Source organism: Nyctereutes procyonoides, unplaced genomic scaffold (genome assembly GCF_905146905.1).
Source record: "Nyctereutes procyonoides isolate TBG_1078 unplaced genomic scaffold, NYPRO_anot_genome, whole genome shotgun sequence".
Taxonomy (NCBI): domain Eukaryota; kingdom Metazoa; phylum Chordata; class Mammalia; order Carnivora; family Canidae; genus Nyctereutes; species Nyctereutes procyonoides.
In genome coordinates, this window is record NW_026575049.1 from 50,774,809 (window position 1) to 50,794,751 (window position 19,943).

The 19,943-nt window shown below is 36.8% G+C and overlaps 1 protein-coding gene across 2 annotated transcripts in view; it reads right to left on the bottom strand.

Moving 5' to 3' along the window:
* Positions 1-19,943, bottom strand: part of FBXO11 (F-box protein 11) — an 88,783-nt gene that overhangs the window by 20,654 nt on the left and 48,186 nt on the right. For both annotated transcript variants that reach the window (XM_055327974.1, XM_055327975.1), the window contains exons 2-7: positions 5,701-5,828; positions 5,469-5,550; positions 4,929-5,073; positions 3,275-3,404; positions 2,452-2,535; positions 2,241-2,373 (exon numbers count right to left, since the gene is read on the bottom strand). In XM_055327974.1, the coding sequence (XP_055183949.1) occupies positions 2,241-2,373; positions 2,452-2,535; positions 3,275-3,404; positions 4,929-5,073; positions 5,469-5,550; positions 5,701-5,828 (702 nt within the window). The remainder of the gene's footprint in view (positions 1-2,240; positions 2,374-2,451; positions 2,536-3,274; positions 3,405-4,928; positions 5,074-5,468; positions 5,551-5,700; positions 5,829-19,943) is intronic.

Here is a 19,943-nt window from a genome sequence, read left to right on the forward strand (position 1 = left end):
CCCTGGGCCAAAGGCAGGCGCCAAACCGCTGCGCCACCCAGGGATCCCATGCGCCACCCAGGGATCCCCTGTGACATTTATCTTATAAACGGAATTCTGTACTTTTCAGTCATCTTCACCTTTTTTGCCCATCTGCCCAAACACCTCCCTTCTGCAAACCACCTATATGTTCTCTGTGTTTATGAGTCTGTTTCTTTTTTGTTGTTTTGTTTTTTAGATTCCACATGTTAAGTGAAATCACTTGGTAGTTGTGTTCCTCTGACTTACTTCACACTTAGCATACTACAGAGAAGGAGCTATTTAAAAATAGGTAAGAATAATTCATTTTATCAGGTAACTATGTTTCACTGGTCTTTACTACAGGTGGTCATATTTAATGTGGGTATTATTTGAGTACCATTATATTCAAATTTAGGTATAATAATACTTAACTACTAATAATATTTAGTATCAAATACAATGACATATTAATAAATGGTTTCACAATAGGCCTGGGTGGCTCAATGGTTGAGCATCTGCCTTTGGCTCAGGGCGTGATCCTGGAGTCCCGGGACTGAGTCCCACATTGGGCTTCCTGCACGAAGCCTGCTTCTCCCTCTATGTATGTCTCTGCCTTCTGTGTCTCTCATGAATAATTAAAATCTTAAAAAAATAAATAAAAATAAAAAATAAAAAATGGTTTCTTGTGGAAACAAAATCACTTCTGCAGCACCAGAAAAAAGAACTCAGGGAAAGCAAAGGAGAAGAGGATGATGAGTAGGTAGAGAAAGAAATGTCCTAAGTTAAATTTATTTCTAATACTGGCCTTTATTTGGAAGGTATTGCAAATCCATAGGCAAAATTTTCTACGTCCTCCTCCCCTTTTCTCTGTGGCGGAAATGGGGGAGGGAAGCAAAAAGGGCAGTACATGCAAATTTCAATAACAAGTAATAATTACTAGCTATCTTAAAATGGTCCACGTACTGTGTCCTTAAAAACTCAGACAGCACAAATCTTGAATGACTGATCAGTGCTCAACAATTATTTCACTACATTTATTCTTAGAAACTGGACTATAAAAATAGCTTTGAAACAGTACAAAAAAAATTTATCAAGGACATGGTTTCATTAAAAACAGAGCAACAGAAACACTAACCATCTTTATTTTCAAATAAAAGATAAAACAAGTATCTTTCTTTCCTTAATGAATAAGGCATTGGACAAAGTACAGACATCAAGAGGGAGGCAGGGAGGGATGGCAGGAGAGAGGATGGACATATATATATTAATTAATTAATTAACTGGTGTGCCTTGCAAACTCTTGATTTTGGCTCAGATCATGATCTCAGGGTTGTAAGATCAAGCCCCTGCTTCAGATTCTCCATCTCCCCCACTGCCCCATGCTACCGCTCTTCAGGAAAAAAAAAAAAAAAAAAAAGAAAAGATCTATTTTTATTTTCTGAACTCTCATGTTTTCATTGCAATAAGCAATATTCCTACTCTTTCCTAACCATTAAGGTATTATCAAGGTTCATCTAGATTTTTTTTTTTGGGGGGTTCATCTAGTTTTTTTTTTTTAAGATTTTATTTATTTATTCATGTGTGAGAGAGAGACAGAGAGGCAGAGGCAGGCCCCGCGCAGGGACCCCGACATGGGACTTGATCCCGGGTCTCTAGGATCACGCCCTGGGCCGAAGGCGGTGCTAAACCACTGAGCCACCGGGGCTGCCCGACCACTGAGATTTAAATATTTTTTTTTTTTATGATAGTCAAAGAGAGAGAGAGAGAGAGAGAGAGAGAGAGAGAGAGAGAGAGGCAGAGACACAGGCAGAGGGAGAAGCAGGTTCCATGCACCGGGAGCCCGACGTGGGATTTGATCCCGGGTCTCCAGGATCGCGCCCTGGGCCAAAGGCAGGCGCCAAACCACTGCGCCACCCAGGGATCCCCTGGTTCATCTAGATTTTAAGTCACTAACATTTTAAGAAACCCATCATGTAAATAATACATTAAAAAATTTTAATGAAAAAACAAAAAAAATTTTTTTTAAGATTTTATTTATTCATGAAAGACCCAGAGAGAGAAAGAGAGAGGCAGAGACACAGGCAGAGGGAGAAGCAGGCTCCATGCAGGGAGCCCGATGTGGGACTTGATCCCCAGTCTCCAGGATCAGGCCCTGGGCTGAAGGCAGGTGTTAAACCGCCTAGCCACCCGGACTGCCCCTGAGAAAAACAAATTTTTAATGACAACGCATTTCAGAATACCTGCACCAATCATGGTGATTGGAGATTCAATATATATCCATTCATCAGTATATATTCCAGAATGAACGAAGATAAGTCCATCAAAATGAGCTTCTTGTACCCCACCCAGGGCATCTTCAATTGTATCATAATACTAGAAAAAAATAAAAGTGTCAGTACAGAACTGAAAGATTACCATTTTAAGTCTTATAAAAATACAAATCAAACATACCAACATATTTTCTCTTCCTTTATATCTTGCAGGATTACTGTAGAAATGTTCAGCAAATCCTGGCTTTACATGTGCACCTTTATACTAAAATGTCAAAAAACAAAACAAAAAAACACAAAACAAACAAAACAAAACAAAAAAAAAAAAAACCAGAAACAAACATTGACTACTAATGGAAACATTATATTCTAAATTAATACTGTATATATTTTTTATTAAATATCAAAAGCAATCAATTACACCAACTAGTTTTCTGTTGCATAGTGCAATGTACAATCTAAAACAGCTTATAACTCAGTAATAATATCCAGTAAGAAAAGACAAAATATGTCAATATCAGCACTACTAATATTTTGAGACAGTAATTCTTTGCTGTGGGGGCTGTCCTGTACATCACTGTAAGATTTAGCAGCATCCCTGGCCTCTACCCTCTAGATACCAGTAGAATCCTCTTCTCCAGTTGTGACAACCAAAAATGTCTCCAGACATTGCCAAATGTCCCCTGTGGAGCAAAATCACCCCCAGTTGAGAACCACTCATAAAGGACAATATAAAAATTAAAACAACTACTGAACACTAACAATTTAAGAAAAGGTTCAAACAGACCCATAAAATGTATAACTGCTCTCAGGCTACTGATGGTTACTGCCACTGTTAAAATTATTAATATGTCAGTAGTGAAAAGAATTGTTGAATGTTTTGTTGACTGATAAATATATTCATTGGCTTGAAACCTATTCTTGAGTTTAAATTAATCTTTTAAAAAGAGATTTTATTTATGAATATATAATATAAGTCAATATTTTCCATTTATACTTCATACCAACTGCTGGAAACTCTCTTTCCAAGGATTTGGGTGTTCATATTCTTCTGGATTAATCTGGTAGAATTTGCCAGGTTCAGGATGCATCATAGGGCGAGTATATTCGAAAACTTCCATGTATAATCGTTTCCTGAAGAAGTAAAAGAATGAAAGATTCCTTTATAAAACATCCTTTAAATAACTGGAAAATTATCTGATGCTTCAAAAACACAGAAGAATACAAAAAACCAAAATTTTAACCGTAAAACAGTTTTTGGCTAAAACAATATAACATATTAAAAAAAAGTTCACCTCCCAAAATAACGTGTCAAGCCTTCAAAATTTATTGAGGAAAAAAAGGCCACCCTACTGGAAAGACCTCATACGGTTGTTATTAAAAGGCTAGCTTTCAGGGCACCTAGGTGGCTCAATGGGTTAAGCCTTTGGCTTTGGCTCAGGTCATGATCCCTGGGTCCTGAGATCGAGCTCTGCATCAAGCTCCCTGCTCAGCAGGGAGTTTGCTTCTTCTCCCTCTCCTTCTGCATTCCCCCCTCAGCTCATGCTATCACAAATGAATAAAATCTTAAAAAAAAAAAAAAAGATGGCTTTCAATAAAATATTCTGAACTTAATGCCTCATATCTTTAGTTCATTTATGTTATTGTCAAAACCCATCAAATCTCAGAAATGTAGTCATAGTAACTATTATCACTTCCTGTGCAAAGCAGTGTTTCCTCCCAGTCTTTTTTATCTACAGATACTTTCATTTATTAGCTGTGATCATATAGCATCTAAAGTTTTGTATTCTTTTCAAAAACTTTTTAGAACACAGCATTTTCCCATGTTATCAACAATTCTGAAAAAATCAGTTACATATATATATATCACCGCCCTTCAAATACACATTCCATTGTTAGTCTATTCATTCCCTTCGTGCCAAAGATTTAGATCATTTCTAATTTTCCTCCACTATTAACTATGCTATTATGAAAAATTTGTACATAAAGCTAAAAAATTTCCACAAGTGGAATTACATGGGTCAAAGGGCATGCATATTTTAAGGTTCATGGATATAACTGTTAACTATTTTCCAAAAGTGAATGTATCCAAATCTACTTTCTCATTAAACTATCAGATTAATTACCTGTTTTAAATTAGACATAGTTCTATTTCTATGAAGCTTAAATTTAAACAAAAAAATTTCCCACAATCACTCAGTTGTTGTTATTACTTGAGAAATAGCAGAGATAGTACTCTTGTTTTATAAATACCACTTGGGGGCAGCCCGGGTGGCTCAGCAGTTTAAGCGCTGCCTTCAGCCCAGAGTGTGATCCTGGAGAACCATGATCGAGTCCCACGTCAGGCTCCCTGCATGGAGTCTGCTTCTCCCTCTGCCTGTGTCTCTGCCTGCCTCCCCCACCCCCCTCTCATATGAATGAGTAAATAAATAAATAAAATCTTTAAAAATAAATTCATACATACATACATACATACCACTTGGACCAACAACCTATATTTTTGATAAACAGGTAACACGGGAATTTTTAAGCATTCTAATTCTGTTCCATCTATCTAATTGTAGCTACCAACTCACACTTCAACTTCCCTACCATCTTTTAGCATTTGGGGCAACAAATAGTATATCTCAAGATAATAAGAAATAAATTTTCACTTACCACAAAATTGGATCATTAGCAAGCTCACTGAAGCGTTTACATACACAAGCTGCTCTACAAAGATCCTGTTCCAGCAAGTAAGAGAAGATTTTTAGAACCACTTCATCTGGTAGTTTCTCCTGAAGATACTGTTCAGCAGGTGCTGCTATAAAAAAGATTAACAAACAGAATATAAACTATCTATTTATTGCGATAGCAACAAGTTTCTCACTAAAAAGCATAATTTTCATTTTATCTAATGAATAGTTTATCATCATTTTATAAGAATTTTGCTTTGACAGATAAAACATATATACCTTCTTTTGTTCTGACTTAAGTATTCTTTCTTTTAGCTGTTATGTACCATTTCAGAAACTGGTTTATAAAATGTTATTTTTATACACAAAAGTCAGAAGAGTGAGAGGTCAGGGTTCCCATGCTTTTTCTATAATATTATCTTCTTAATCCCAAACATACCATTAAGCTATATTTAATTTTTTGATATCAAACAAAATAAAAAGATTATTTAATGCCATTCTGTAGTTTTCTCAGAAGAAATACCTGATAGATCTTGTGATTTTCCAGATACTCTTGCGCGTTTTGCACGATGACCAAAGTTTTCTGTAGTTGAAGTTGAGGCACCCTTGAAAAACAAAATGAAAACTAATTAAGCAAATATTTTTACCATACATAATTGTTACTTTAAAAAACAGTGACACTTCCCTTTGTTTTTTAACAATTCTTTCATTACCAAAAAAAAAAAAAAAAAAAAAGGCAGTTACTTTTAATTTACCTCCATACTGCTCTTTGTAGGACACGCTGTTCTTTTTGGCAAAAGAGTTTTTCTACGAAGTTGGTATGGACTATTTTGTGCACCAGGACCTGATTCTTCAGCAACCATATCTGCAGGTACATCATCATCTGTTATAAACAAAAGCAATATGAAAAATGACACCCATTTTTTTTTTCAAAAAGCTCTTGGATGCAGTATACTTTTAAGAAACTTCATACATTTTTTAGGGGGAGAGGAGGTAGATACAACTTTCACATAAAATTCCAGCCAACTGGATAAACACCTGAAAGAAATGTTAGACTTCATTTCTTACTTCACAATAAATTCCAAAATGGAGCACATATATGTATTTTTAAAGATTTACTTATTTGAGAGAGCAAGCGAGCAGGGAATTCGATGCAGGGCTCGATCCCAGGACCCTGAAATCATGACCTGAGCTGAAATCAAGAGTTGGCTGCTCAACTGACTGAGCCACTCAGGTGCCCCAGAACATATATTCAAATACCAAATAATCAAATCAGTAAAAGAAAATGAAAATTACTTTTTATAATGTTAAGATGAAGAAGAGGTGTAATACAAATTTTGGAAGGTATTTATAAAAAGGTGAGGAGCATGTTCACTTGGTTACAGTCCAAGTGGGGTGAGAAGAGTAGCCTGGCAAGAGGTGTCAGAATCAAAGCCAGGTGAGGAGGGTGTCCATGGAGAGGGATAGCTCAGTGTAGGGTAGATATCAAGTAGGATGAAAACGGTATCTATGCAGATACTGCATAGACTCAAACTGTGGCATAAAATGCTGGAGCTCAAGAAGGATGGAAGGAAGTCTGAGGGTGTGGGTGGGGTGGGTGGCATAGAATGGAGAGTCAGAGCAAGAGTAGGGAGATAAGGGCACCACAAAGGAGAAGGGATGGTGGAACTGGAAGACTGGTATATTGTACATAACAATACAGGAATCTGTCAAACAATTAAATATAAAAATGGAAGCCAGGTTTTTGTCATAGGAGAGATTTAAAATATAAAAAGAAAACTAGAATAAACCCTTTAGTATTAAGACTAAAGGGTATCAATATGAACTGATGGTTTTTAATACTTAGATAAATATAGATGTAAATGTTTGGATGTGGGTGAATGTATTTGTGCATATTCCCTAGCTCTGTCCAATGACAGAGCCTAGAAGCAGTGACACTCTAGTACCAACAAGAATGACTAGCATTTGATCTTGGTGGGTTTTTTTTTTTTTTTTTTTTTTTTTTTTTTTTTTTTTTTTAGAGAGAGTGTGAACACAAGTGGGTAAAGACAGAGGAACATGCAGACTCCTGGCCAAGCAGAGAGCCCAACACACAGGGCTTGATCCCAGGACCCTGAGGATCATGAACTGAGCCGAAGTCAGACACCCAACCAACCGAGCCACCCAACCATCCCTAGATCTTGGCTTCTGAATATTTTTTATAAAAAGGAATAAGGGCTCCTTGGAGAAATGGCTGAGTTCAGGTCGATGGAAATTAGAAGATGAGCCTGGAATATCTTATGACAGAAAGAAGAAAATGCCCAAAGAAATGATGAGGACATGGGACCTAGAAATCAGCTTAAATTGTCACTCACTAGCATAATGATGTTGGAATATCAAAATTCATAGTGATAGTAAAGGGATTATAATAGAGTGAATGGAAAGTAACCCATAAATTCATATTGCTAGAGATACATAAATGAGTAACTTCAAAGTTTGATAAGGAATGGCATACTTAGGGAAAAATAGTAACTTTACTAGTGTAAAATTACTAAATGATGCCCATCATACACTGCCTCTTAATCAGGCGATTCAAGGTGAGTATCATCAACAGGACAAACTCAAACTGTGTGCCACCTTATAGCATACAATAAGATCACAGCGTCACTTTAATGATAAAGATATATATACCCTAAATCTAATTTGAAGAAACCTCAGACCAATGCAAATTTATTCTAATTTGTTTTGAATAATCCTCAAAATTGTCACACTCATGAAAGCCAAGCAAAGTCTAAAGTATTGTTTCAAGATGAAGGACATAGAAAAGATATAGTAACTAAATGCAACACATGGTTTCTGAACTGGATCCTTTTGCTAAAAGAATGATATTAGGACAATTGGTGAAACTTGAATGGGGGTCAAAGGATTAGAAAAGGTAGCAATGTGTCAATGTTAACTTTCTGATCTTAATAGCTGTAGCACAGTGATTTCGGAGAATATCCTTTTTTGTAGGAAATACACACTAAAGTATTAGGAGATGGCAGGACAAGAGGCTGGCAACTTCTGAAGGGCGACCAGAGGGGAAAACCTTCCTTGTACTGTACTTTTAATTCTTCTCTAAGTATGCACTGTTAAAAAAAAAAAAACGCTAATAGATTTGAGTAACATATAAAAAATTTTAAAATTCTGCTGGAAAATGAACACTATAAACATAATCAAAGGAGGAACACAATAAGGAAAAAATATTTGCCAATACATGTCACAGAAGGCTAATTTCCTTATTATATCTGCATGCCTACAAATCAGAATGGAAAAGATGAACAATTCAATAGAAAATTAGGCCAACAACATGAAGAGACAACTCAGGATTAAGTTTAAATACTAATAAAAACTACAGTGAGATTTCTTTAAAGTAGCAGATTATCAAAGATCAAAAAGTACAATCACATGCTAGAATCATTAAAGGAGATATGGTGGGGGAAAAGTTCCTAATTGCTTGAAGGACAGTAATCTGGCAATAGCTATTATTACTCAGTAATTCCATTTCTGTAATTGATTGATTGACTCTGTAATTGATTCTGTAACTATATTCATAGATGTGGGCAAAGTAGTATGTACCAAGATATCTATTGTAGTACTATTTATAATACTGTGGGGTAACAGTCAAAATGTTCATCAATAACTATTAAACTATGGTGCAGCTATACAACAGATATTTTGTGGTCATTACAAAATACAAAGCAGTTCTATACAGACTAATAAGGAATTATTGCTAATATATAGTAAGTATAAAAACCAATACACAGAATAACGTGTTTAGTGTAGGTGTGTTTTAAGGCTATATATACGTGTGTGTGTGTGTATATATATTTACACATATGTTTATAAATAGCTATATTTACTAAATATATATAGATGAGCCTATTCCCTAGCTCTGTCCAGTGACAGAGCCTAGAAGCCGACTCTAGTACCAACGAGAATGACTAGCAGCATTTGATCTTGATGTTTTTTGTTTTTTTTTTTTTGAGAGAGAGTATGCTCGTGCACACAAGTGGGGGTAAAGACAGAGAACATGCAGACTCATCCCCAAGCAGGGAGCCATTTATATATATGTTTATAAATAGCTATATTTACACTAAAATATAAATTCCATGATGGCAGGGAGCTAACTTGAAGAGGCTCCTATTGGCCAAAGATGGGACAATTTGAGCATCCATAAGAATAACCAGAATGAACTGAAAAAAAAAATTAATCCATGAGTTTATAATGATACTTTAAAAAAATTTTTTTAAGGTTATTTTGAAAGAGGCTAGTGAAAACCAAGTCATCATTTTGAAAACTGGTAAATAACAGGAAATAAACATTTATTCCTCCTCTCTTATATAAATTGAACCACCAGGTAATCAAGTATTAGCTGAGAGGGAAGCTTCCCTAGAGAAACATTCCACCAATAAATGAAGAAATAAAATTTACAATCTCTAAAGAGTTAATGGATTCAACTGCTGAGTATCAATAGTCCCTTTTATCACAAAAAGAAAACCAACCAGAGATAACAAATCTGCTGATGAAAGAACACAGCAGTTTTGCCCAAACACCTAATCTGAATGTGATCAAACCTGTAAGAAACTCTAAATGGTCAAACTGTTAACAGTTTCCTCGACAAATAAATTGCATGGGAAAAACAGAGGGGAAGAAATAAGCAAATCTAAAGCATACTGCTTAAGAATGTACACGTTGGTATTAAAATTATAAAGAAAAAGCCGAAACATCATCATAAACATGTTTTGTAGGGGAAGGATCGGGGTGATAATTGAAACAGGGCACATAAAAGGGTACTGAGTTGCAGTGGCCAGCAAAGTTCTATTCCTTGACCTGCTGGTATTAAAATACCAACTTTAATAATAATTTGATAACCTATATGTTTCATATGAGTTTCTCTACTTGGCTATATTTTATAATAGCAAAGATTTTTTTTTAAAGTGGGGGGTTGAAACTGTAATATTAAAAAAAAGATGTTTTTCTAACAGCAAACCCTGAGTAAATTAACATTTTTAAACCTAAATTCTCATCTACTAAAGATAATAGTATCTTATAATTCACAGGGTTGCTGAAGGGATTTAAATAGAGTAACACAAGCAAAACACTCACCACTATGTCTGGCTCATTTAAGTGTTGAATAAATGTTTTTGCTATTATTTCATTCATTCATTAGGATTTTATGAATGTATGTAAAAATGTATTTATGATTTTATTTATTTATTCATGAGAGACACAGAAAGAGAGGCAAAGACCCAAGCAGAGTGAGAAGCAGGCTCCATGCAAGGAGCCTACAGTGGGACTCGATCCCCAGAATCCAGGATCAGGCCCTGAGCCAAAGGCAAATGCACAACCACTGAGCCACCCAGGTGTCTGTTCCCTCTATTATTTCCTTTAAATATTATTCTAATAACATCACTTCCAAGTGAAACTTGGAAAACCAAGCCAATTTTCTATGAACCATAGTGCAGAGTAATATGCCTATTTGTGGTGTCATCCCTCTGTAGTTTAATATGTGGTTAATTTCTACGAATGTTTCATATGTGCTCTAATGTTTGGAACCTCTACATTCTATTTTTTAAAGTTTAAATAAATCTGAAAGGTCAAGTTTGTTAACTGTGTTGTTCACATAATTTATGTGTTTACTTTTGTTGGGGATGGTGGTAATGGTGATCTGATTTATTAGCTTCTGAATGAAATATGCTAAAATCTCTCACTGTATCTGCAGGTAGTCCTTTATTTGTAGTATGTAAAATTTTGCTTTGCATAACTTTAAGATAATGTTATTTGGACATACAGGTTCAAGATTATTATTCCTCCTGGTAGTGAAAACCAAGAATTATTTCGTCATTATGCAATGGCTCTTTATCCTTAATAATGCTTTGCCTTAAAAATCTCGTTTTGACTGAGAGCTGTCTGGATGGCTCAGTCAGTGGGTTAAGCGTCCAACTCCTGGTTTCGGTTCAGGTCACAATCTTGTGGTTTGTGCGACTGAGCCCCAAGATCAGCGTGGAGCCTGCTTGAGATTCTCTCTCTGCCCTTCCTGCCCCCACCTCCTCCCTTCTCTCTTTTCTCTAAAAATAAATCTATCTAGTTTTGCCTGATAATGTTTTCCTAAGAGCTTTTTGTTCTGTTTTATGACAGCCTAGTATTTTTTCAACCTTGTATTTTCAACGTTTTACTTTTGGATTACATTTTATTTATTTATTTATTTATTTATTTATTTATTTATTTATTTATTTAGTTAGTTAGTTAGTTAGTTAGTTAGTTAGTTAGTTATTTTTAAAAGATTTTTATTTATTTATTCATAGAGACACAGGGAGAGAGAGAGGCAGAGACACAGGCAGAGGGAGAAGCAGGCTCCACGCAGGGAGCCTGACGTGGGACTCGATCTGGGGCCTCCAGGATCACACCCCAGGCTGCAGGCGGCACTAAACCGCTGCACCACAGGGGCTGCCCTGGATTACATTTTAGATTTTGTTCTTAACCATTTGTTGCTAGATTTTCTTGCTTTTTTTAAAAAAAAGATTTTATTCCTAAATAATCCCAACACTCAACATGAGGCTTGCACCTATAATCCTGACATCAAGAGTCATATGACTCACTGAGCCAGCCAAGCACCCCCAGATTTTCTTTCCTTTTCAAGCAATGATATCTAATTTGTATTTAACCCATCTCAAGCCAATTTCCATTTATATATGTATATAATTTTTTTTAAATTTATGATAGTCACACACAGAGAGAGGGAGGGAGGGAGGGAGGGAGGGAGAGAGGGGGGGAGAGAGAGAGAGAGAGAGAGAGAGAGAGAGAGAGAGAGAGAGGCAGAGACACAGGCAGAGGGAGAAGCAGGCTCCATGCACTGGGAGCCCAATGTGGGATTCGATCCTGGGTCTCCAGGATCGTGCCCTGGGCCAAAGGCAGGCGCCAAACCACTGCGCCACCCAGGGATCCCTATATATGTATATAATTTTTTAAAAAAGATTTTATTTTTAAGTAATCTCTACACATAACATGGGGATCGAACTCACAACCCTGAGATCGAGTTGCATGCCCTACCAACTGAACCTTGAACCAAGTGCCCCTCTATTTTTATATTTTTAATTTCTGAAAGTTGATTTGTTTTTTTCAAGTCCTATTGTTTCTTTTTTAAACAGGCATATTATCATGCCTTTTTTAAAAAAGGGATTTACTAAAATTTATTTTTAATAATTTTACACACACTTTATACTATGTTTTAGACTGTTCTATCACTGATCACTTTTTTTTTTAATTTTTATTTATTTATGATAGTCACAGAGAGAGAGAGAGGCAGAGACACAGGCAGAGGGAGAAGCAGGCTCCATGCACCGGGAGCCCGATGTGGGATTCGATCCCGGGTCTCCAGGATCGCGCCCTGGGCCAAAGGCAGGCGCTAAGCCGCTATGCCACCAGGGATCCCATATCACTGATCACTTTTTAAAAATTTTTGCACAGGGCAGCCCCGGTGGCGCAGTGGTTTAGCGCCGCCTGCAGCCTGGGGTGTGATCCTGGAGACCCGGGATTGAGTCCCACGTCAGGCTTCCTATATGGAGCCTGCTTCTCTCTCTGCCTGTGTCTCTGCCTCTCTCTGTGTCTCTATGAATAAATAAAATCTTTAAAAAATAAAATAAAAATTTTGCACAATTAGGGAAGCTGTTTCAGGTTCTAGGCCATATACCTGGGTTTTAGTGCTAGTTCTATTTTGAAAAGGCCCAAGGCTACATATCTCCCATCCCCATATATGCATTAAAATTCCACTCTAGATCCCTTAGGAGATATACTCCAAGACCAAAAGGTCCCTGTGCTATTTTATACAGCAGCACCAGCTCCCACTTACTGCTTTGACTTCTCTCTCTTCTGGTTTCCTTCTCTACTTTCCTTTTTTTTTTCTTCTTTCCTTCTTTTGAGCTTAGCTATGCATTTAAAGTTTTGCTCTTCTTTTGTGTTCTATTTTTATAGGCTTGTGGTATATATGCATGTGGGGATGGTATCTCTATCAGGTTGGTTTATCATGCTGCTAGTAGTTTCTACAACACTCAAAAGTACACTCTCAAAACTTTTCATCCTATACAACAACCCTCTCTCTCACTCCACTCCCATTCCAGTTTAAAATCTATAGATTTGGGCAGCCCCGGTGGTGCTGGTTTGGTGCCGCCTTCGGCCCAGGGCGTGATCCTGGAGACCCGGGATCGAGTCCCACGTTGGGCTCCCTGCATAGAGCCTCCTTCTCCCTCTGTGTCTCTGCCTCTCTCTCTCTTTCTCTCTCTCTGTGTGTTTCTCATGAATAAATAAAATCTTTTAAAAAAATAAAAAATAAAATAAAATCTATAGATCTTGGGCAGCCCAGGTGGCTCAGCGGTTTAGCGCCACCTTCGGCCCAGGGCGTGATCCTGGAGACCCAGGATCAAGTCCCATGTTGGGCTCCCTGCATAGAGCCTGCTACTCCCTCCTCCTATGTCTCTGCCTCTCTCTCTTTCTCTCTGTCTCTCATGAATAAATAAAATCTTAAAAAAAAAAACTACAGATCTATAGTAATTGATACCTACACCTCACCCACCCACCTCACCCTGGAATCCTTTTCCTTCTCACCATCAACACAGCAAATATTAAAGACTGAAAAGTAAGGAATTCAGAAGTACTAATGGAAAGAAAAGATGTTGGTTAATTCAGCTGCAACCTGAAGTTCACAGCAAACAAATACATGGAGCTATGTAATTTGAATTGTGTAATGACACTGTAACCTCAATTTCCCATCTGTAAACACTGTCTTATTCTAAAGTACTCAAAGCTCAGTTCCAAAAGAACTGTATTAAATTCTTACTTGTGCTGAAGTAAAGAATCTGTGCTTAATTTCTATATAGTTCTCATAATAAACTACCACTGACTGTTCTGAGAATACAAAATTGAACACCAATAAAAAATAAATTTATATTAAAAAAATACAGTACTAGAAGGTATTTAAAAAGGGGTCATTCTGAAAAGATCACTTGGCCACTGTTATAGTAAGAAGCAAAGGAGAAAGATTTAAAAAAAAATTAGTGTTCTCTTCATTTTTTGAATTCCTGTAGAATTGTGTAAGAATCTGTAGTATTGTATAAGTACCATATATGTCATAGCTGCTTTATGTTACTTATTTTTGGTTTATGCCATATTTTCCCAACAAAAATATAAGCTCTGAGGGCAAGATCTCTCTCTCTCTTTTAAAGATTTATTTATTTGAGACAGCGCACAAAGGAGGGGCAGAGGGAGAAGGAGAGAATCTCAAGCCGACTCCCTGCTGAGCAGAGTTTGACATGAGGCTGGACATGGGGCTCAACATGGGGCTTAATCCCAGGACCCTGATAATCATGACCTGCGCCAAAATCAAGAGTTGGACACTTAATGGACTGAGCCACTCAGGTGCCCCCAAGGCCTCTTATTTATATGCTTCCTCAGTGTTTACTTTGTTGTCTAAGTACTCAATAAATGTTGATTCACATCTACGGAGAACACTTCAATTTTTACTCAAGTCAAGGAATTTTTCCTAGAAACCATCACTACTGGTAAACTATGATGATCTTACATACACTACTTTACAGAAAACAAAAACCCGGACAAGAACTGCTTCTTTTCTTTCTATCTCCAACTCCATGAACTTATTTACAGGCATATCCATTATTTTTTGTTCCCTCCTACAATTATGGAGTAGATTTGGCACATATGAAACAAAAAATTTGTTAAATAAATAAATGAGAAAACCAATACAGTGAATGGTTAATGGTAACTGTCAAACTAACTCCAATCCAAGAATCAAGAAATCATAAAACATTATAGTTTTGTTCCAACAAAGTCTAAAAGCAAGCCCTCAAAATAACACCCTGTTAAATCCCTTTTAACTTTATATAGTTTCACCTTTACATCTAATATTAGAATGCCAATATTCAGATGTCAAGCTGTAATCTAAGACTAATAAAAAATAATTCTCAATACCCCAAATGCTCAATTTCAACCATAATTTACAGAAAGCATAATTTTCAGTTAGGAAATATGTCCTCAGCTAGAGATGTCTATGTAGAAACAGAATGCAATCATATATGTAATTTTTTAAAGTTATTTATTTATATTTTTTAGTAATCTCTACATCCAATGTAGGGCTTGAACTTATGAATGAGTCAGCCAGGTGCCTCCCACATAGGTGATTTTTAATATTCTAGTAGCGGGGGATCCCTGGGTGGCGAAGCGGTTTGGCGCCTGGCTTTGGCCCAGGGCGCGATCCTGGAGACCCAGGATCAAATCCCATGTCGGGCTCCCGGTGCATGGAGCCTGCTTCTCCCTCTGCCTATGTCTCTGCGCCTCTCTCTCTCTGTGACTATTATAAATAAATAAAAATTAAAAAAAAAGTTTAAAAAAATAATATTCTAGTAGCTATAATTAAAAAAAAATCCATGGCACACACACAATTTTATTAAGACCTTATTAGTGCTCTAGGGGCACCTGGTTGGCTTAGTTGATTATGTGACTCTTGATCTCAAGGTTGTGAGTTTGAGCCCCAAATGTTGGGTGTAGAGATCACTCAAAAATAACATTAAAAACAAAACCAAAAACAACCACTTAACAGTGCTCTAAAAGACAAAAAATTAGTACCATGCAATTCAAAGGGATGCTATATACAAGCACACATAACATTAAATTTAATTTTATAGGGGTGCCTCAGTGGCTCAGTGGTTGAGTGTCTACTTTTGGCTCAGGTTGTGATCCGGGGTCCTGGGATCAAGTCCTGCATGAGGCTCTCTGTGGGGAGCCTGCTTCTCCCTCTGCCTATGTCTCTGCATCTCTCATGAATAAATAATCCTTCAAAAATTTAATTTTGTAATTTTTAGATTTTACTGTAAACCCTACACAAATATACCAAAGTCCCCACTATTAATAGGAGCTAAGGTTTAAGTAAAGCTGTCTGGAAAATAAGCATATTTCTTTAACTAAAAAATAATCTTTGAAATCTTTTTTTTTTAAGATTTTATTTATTCATGAGAGAGAGAGAGAGAGAGAGAGAGAGAGAGACAAGACAGAGAGAGGGAGGGAGAGAGGAAGAGAGAGAAAAAGAGGGAGAGAGAGGCAGAGACACAGGCAGAGGGAGAAGCAGGCTCCATGCAGGGAGCCTGACGCGGGACTCGATCCGGGGTCTCCAGGATCAGGTCCTGGACTGAAGGTGGCGCTAAACCGCTGAGCCACCCGGGCTGCCCGGAAATCTTTGATATTAAATATGACTGAAAACTTATATTATATTAGGATTCATTTCAACAAATAAGAGACCTAAGTCTATACATTTTGAAGCTAGAAGAATATCCTAATTTTTATATACTTAACTATCTGAAAGGTTTATAAAAAACTCTACTACTGCTTGGCTGGGGTTCAAAGTCCTTCATGCTATACACGAACCTAGAGTTAAAGTTTATGGAATTTAAGCAGTTTCCTTCCCCCCACAAATATTATACATATTCCACATTACTTACCCATAGCCACAGATCAGATTGGAAACTTAAGCAAATCTGTGCTAGTAACTGTGTGTTTAGAAACAGCTCCCAGTCTCACGTTGTAAAGAACCACACTTGACAACTGTTTCTAACACAGTTGGGAACTACCACAGCTTTTTCCAACTACTAAAAAAAAAAAAAAAAAAATCCACTGAATAAACTGAAGATAAAATTCATTTAAAATGTTTTTAACTTAAATATTTTACTTAAAACTTAACTATTTTATTTGACATTTTTCTTAAATATTTAAGGTAGGGAGTCTAGAAATAAAGTCATAATAAAACACTGCTTTTTAAAAGCATGACTTGCTAGCATCAGGTGTTTTTTTTTTTTTTTTTTTTTTTAAGATTTATTTATTCATGAGAGACAGAGAGAGAGAGGCAGAGACAGAGGCAGAGGGAGAAACAGGCTCCCCTTAGGGAGCCCGATGTGGGACTCAATCCCCGGATCCGAGATCGCAATCTGAGCTGCAGGCAGGTGCCCAACCGCTGAGCCATTCAGGCATCCCTATATCAGGTATTTCTATCATTACAAACTTTAAAATATATAATTATTCAAGATACTATTACATACTTCCCATTAATACATTCAGTTATTTACACACACACACACACACACACACACACAACTTTTGCTGAATTCCACCACAACACAACTATAGGGATTGTCTAAGACTGGTCAAAGAAAAATATTTATACATTGTCTAATGAATAATAATCTTTAGAAGCCATTTCTTTGATATAAAAAGTTACTGAAAACTCAAACAAGACTTCAGTTCAACAGAATAAATTCAAACCAACTCATTCTGAACTGCCTGACAAGGGCACTGGGGTGTGGCTCAGTAGGTTAAGTGTTCAATTCTTGATTTTGGCTCAGGTCATGATCTCAGGATAGTGAGATCAAGCCCCACATGGGGCTCCACTTCAGGCTCTTGTGCGCTCAGCAGTCTGAGATTCTTTCCCTCTGCCCCTTCCCCTGCTTGAACTCTCTCCCAAATTAAAAAAGAATCATAAAAAATTAAACAGATTGCCTGACATAAAGCATGTTCAACAAATATTTGCTGACTAAATGAAGACTAAATGAATGAATGTGCCAGGTACAATGTGAGTTACTGGTGAAATAGAGCAACCACGAATTCTTTGAATTGGTAGAATTTACCAGTGAAGCAGCCTAGTCCTGGACTTTGTTGAGAGTTTTTTGACTACTGATGCACTCTCCTTACCGGTAATTCATCTGTTCAGATTTTTTACTTCATCATGATTCAGTCTTGGTAGGTTGTATATTTCTAGGAATTTATCCATTTCTTCTAGGTTGTCCAATTTGTTAGTATATAACTTCATTCTCATCTCTTCTAATCCTAACAACAAAAATCTCTTCTAATCCTTTTTTTCTGCACTTCTGGGCTATCAGCTGTAATACTTCCTCTTTCATTTCTGATTTTGAGCCTTCTCTCCTTTTGTCTCGGTGAGTACAGCTAAAGGTCTGTCAATTTTACCTTTTCAAAGAACCAGTTCTTAGTTTCCTTAATCTTTTTTTTTTTTTTAGATTTTATTTATTTATTCGAGAGAGAGAGAGAGAGAGAGAGAGAGGCAGAGACACAGGCAGAAGGAGAAGCAGGCTCCATGCAGGAAGCCCGATGTGGGACTCGATCCCAGGACTCCGGGATCATGCCCTGAGCCAAAGGCAATAGCTTAACCGCTGAGCCATCCAGGCGTCCCTCCTTTATCATTTCTATTGTCTTTTTAGTCTCTATTTTATTAATTTCTGCTCTAATCATTATTATTTCCTTCCTTGTACTTAACTTTTGGCTTCATTTGTTGTTTTTTAGTTCTTTAAGGTATAAAATTAGGTTGTTTTAGACTTTTCTTGCTTCTTGCAGTAGGCATTTATTGCCACAAACTTTCCCTCTTTGCTGCATACCATAGATTTGTCACATTTCTATTTTCATTTGTCTCAAGGTATTTTTTTGATTTCTCCTTTGCTCATCGGTTTCTCAGCAGGATACTGTTTAATATCCACATATCTGTGAATTCTCCAGTCTTCTTTGTGTAATTAATTCTCTAGTTTCATACCACTGTGATTGGAAAAGATGCCTAATATGATTTCAATTCTCTTCAACTTATTAAGACTTGTTTTGTGGCCTGACATATGATCTATTTTAGAAAAGGGGTCTAAGGCAGCATACTGATTAGTCTTCTTCCTTTTATGATGGGTTCTTATTGTTACGTTCTACCAAGTATTTGAAGAAGAATTAACATCAATCTTTCTCAAATTCATTCAAAAACAGAAGAGGAATGCCTGGATGGCTCAGTGGTTGAATGTCTGCTTTTGGCTCAGGGCATGATCCCAGTCCAGGGATCAAATCCCGCATTGGGCTCCCTGTGAGGAGACTGCTTCTCCCTCTGCCTCATGAATAAATAAAATCTTAAAAAAAAAAAAAAATCCACAAAAAACAGAAGAGAAGAAAACTTTTCCAAACTCATTTCACATTACCCTGATAGCAAAACCAGATAAGAGTGCCACAAGAAAGAAAACTATAGGCGAGGGCAGCTGGGTGGCTCCAGGGCTGAGCATCTGCCTTTGGTTCAGGTCATGATCCCAGGGTCCTGGGATTGAGTTTTGCATCAGGCTCCCCATGGGGAGTCTCTCCCTCTTTCTCTCATGAATAAATAAATAAATTAAATTAAAAAAAATAAAACTATAGACCAATATCCCTGATGAATATAAATATACAAATCATCAACATAGTATCAACAAACTGAATTCAACAATACATTAAAAGGACCATACACCATTATCAAGTGAGATTTATTCCAGGGATGCAAGATGGCTCAACAGCTGCACATTAGTCAATGAGATATACCACATTAACAAAAGATAAAATTCATATGATCATCTTAATAGATGCAGATAGAGCATTCGACAAAATTCAACATCCATTTATGATAAAAACTCTCAACAAAGTGGGTATAGAGGGAGCATATCTCCACACAGTAAAGGCCAAAGCCCACAGCTAACATACTCAATGGTAAAAAGCTAAAAGTTTTTTCCTCTAAAACCAGAAACAAGACCAGTATGTTCACACTCTTGCCACTTTTATTCAACTCAGTTTGGAAATCCTAGCCAGAGCAATTAGTCAGGACAAATAAAGGTGTCCAAATTGGAAAGGAAGAAATAAAACTGTCACTATTTACATTATGTTATATATAGAAGACCCTAAAGCCATTAAATTCATTAAATTCAATAAAGTTGCAGGATACAAATTCAATACACAAAAGCTGCTGCATACATGAAGAATGAGCTATTAGAAAAAAAAGAAAAAACCATCTTGAGGTCATGAGATTGATGAGCCTTGTGTGGGGCTCTGGGCTCACTGTTGAAATCAGCTTGAGATTCTCTCTCTCTCTCCCTCTGCCCCTCCCACTTTTGTTCTCTAAAACAAATCTTTAAAA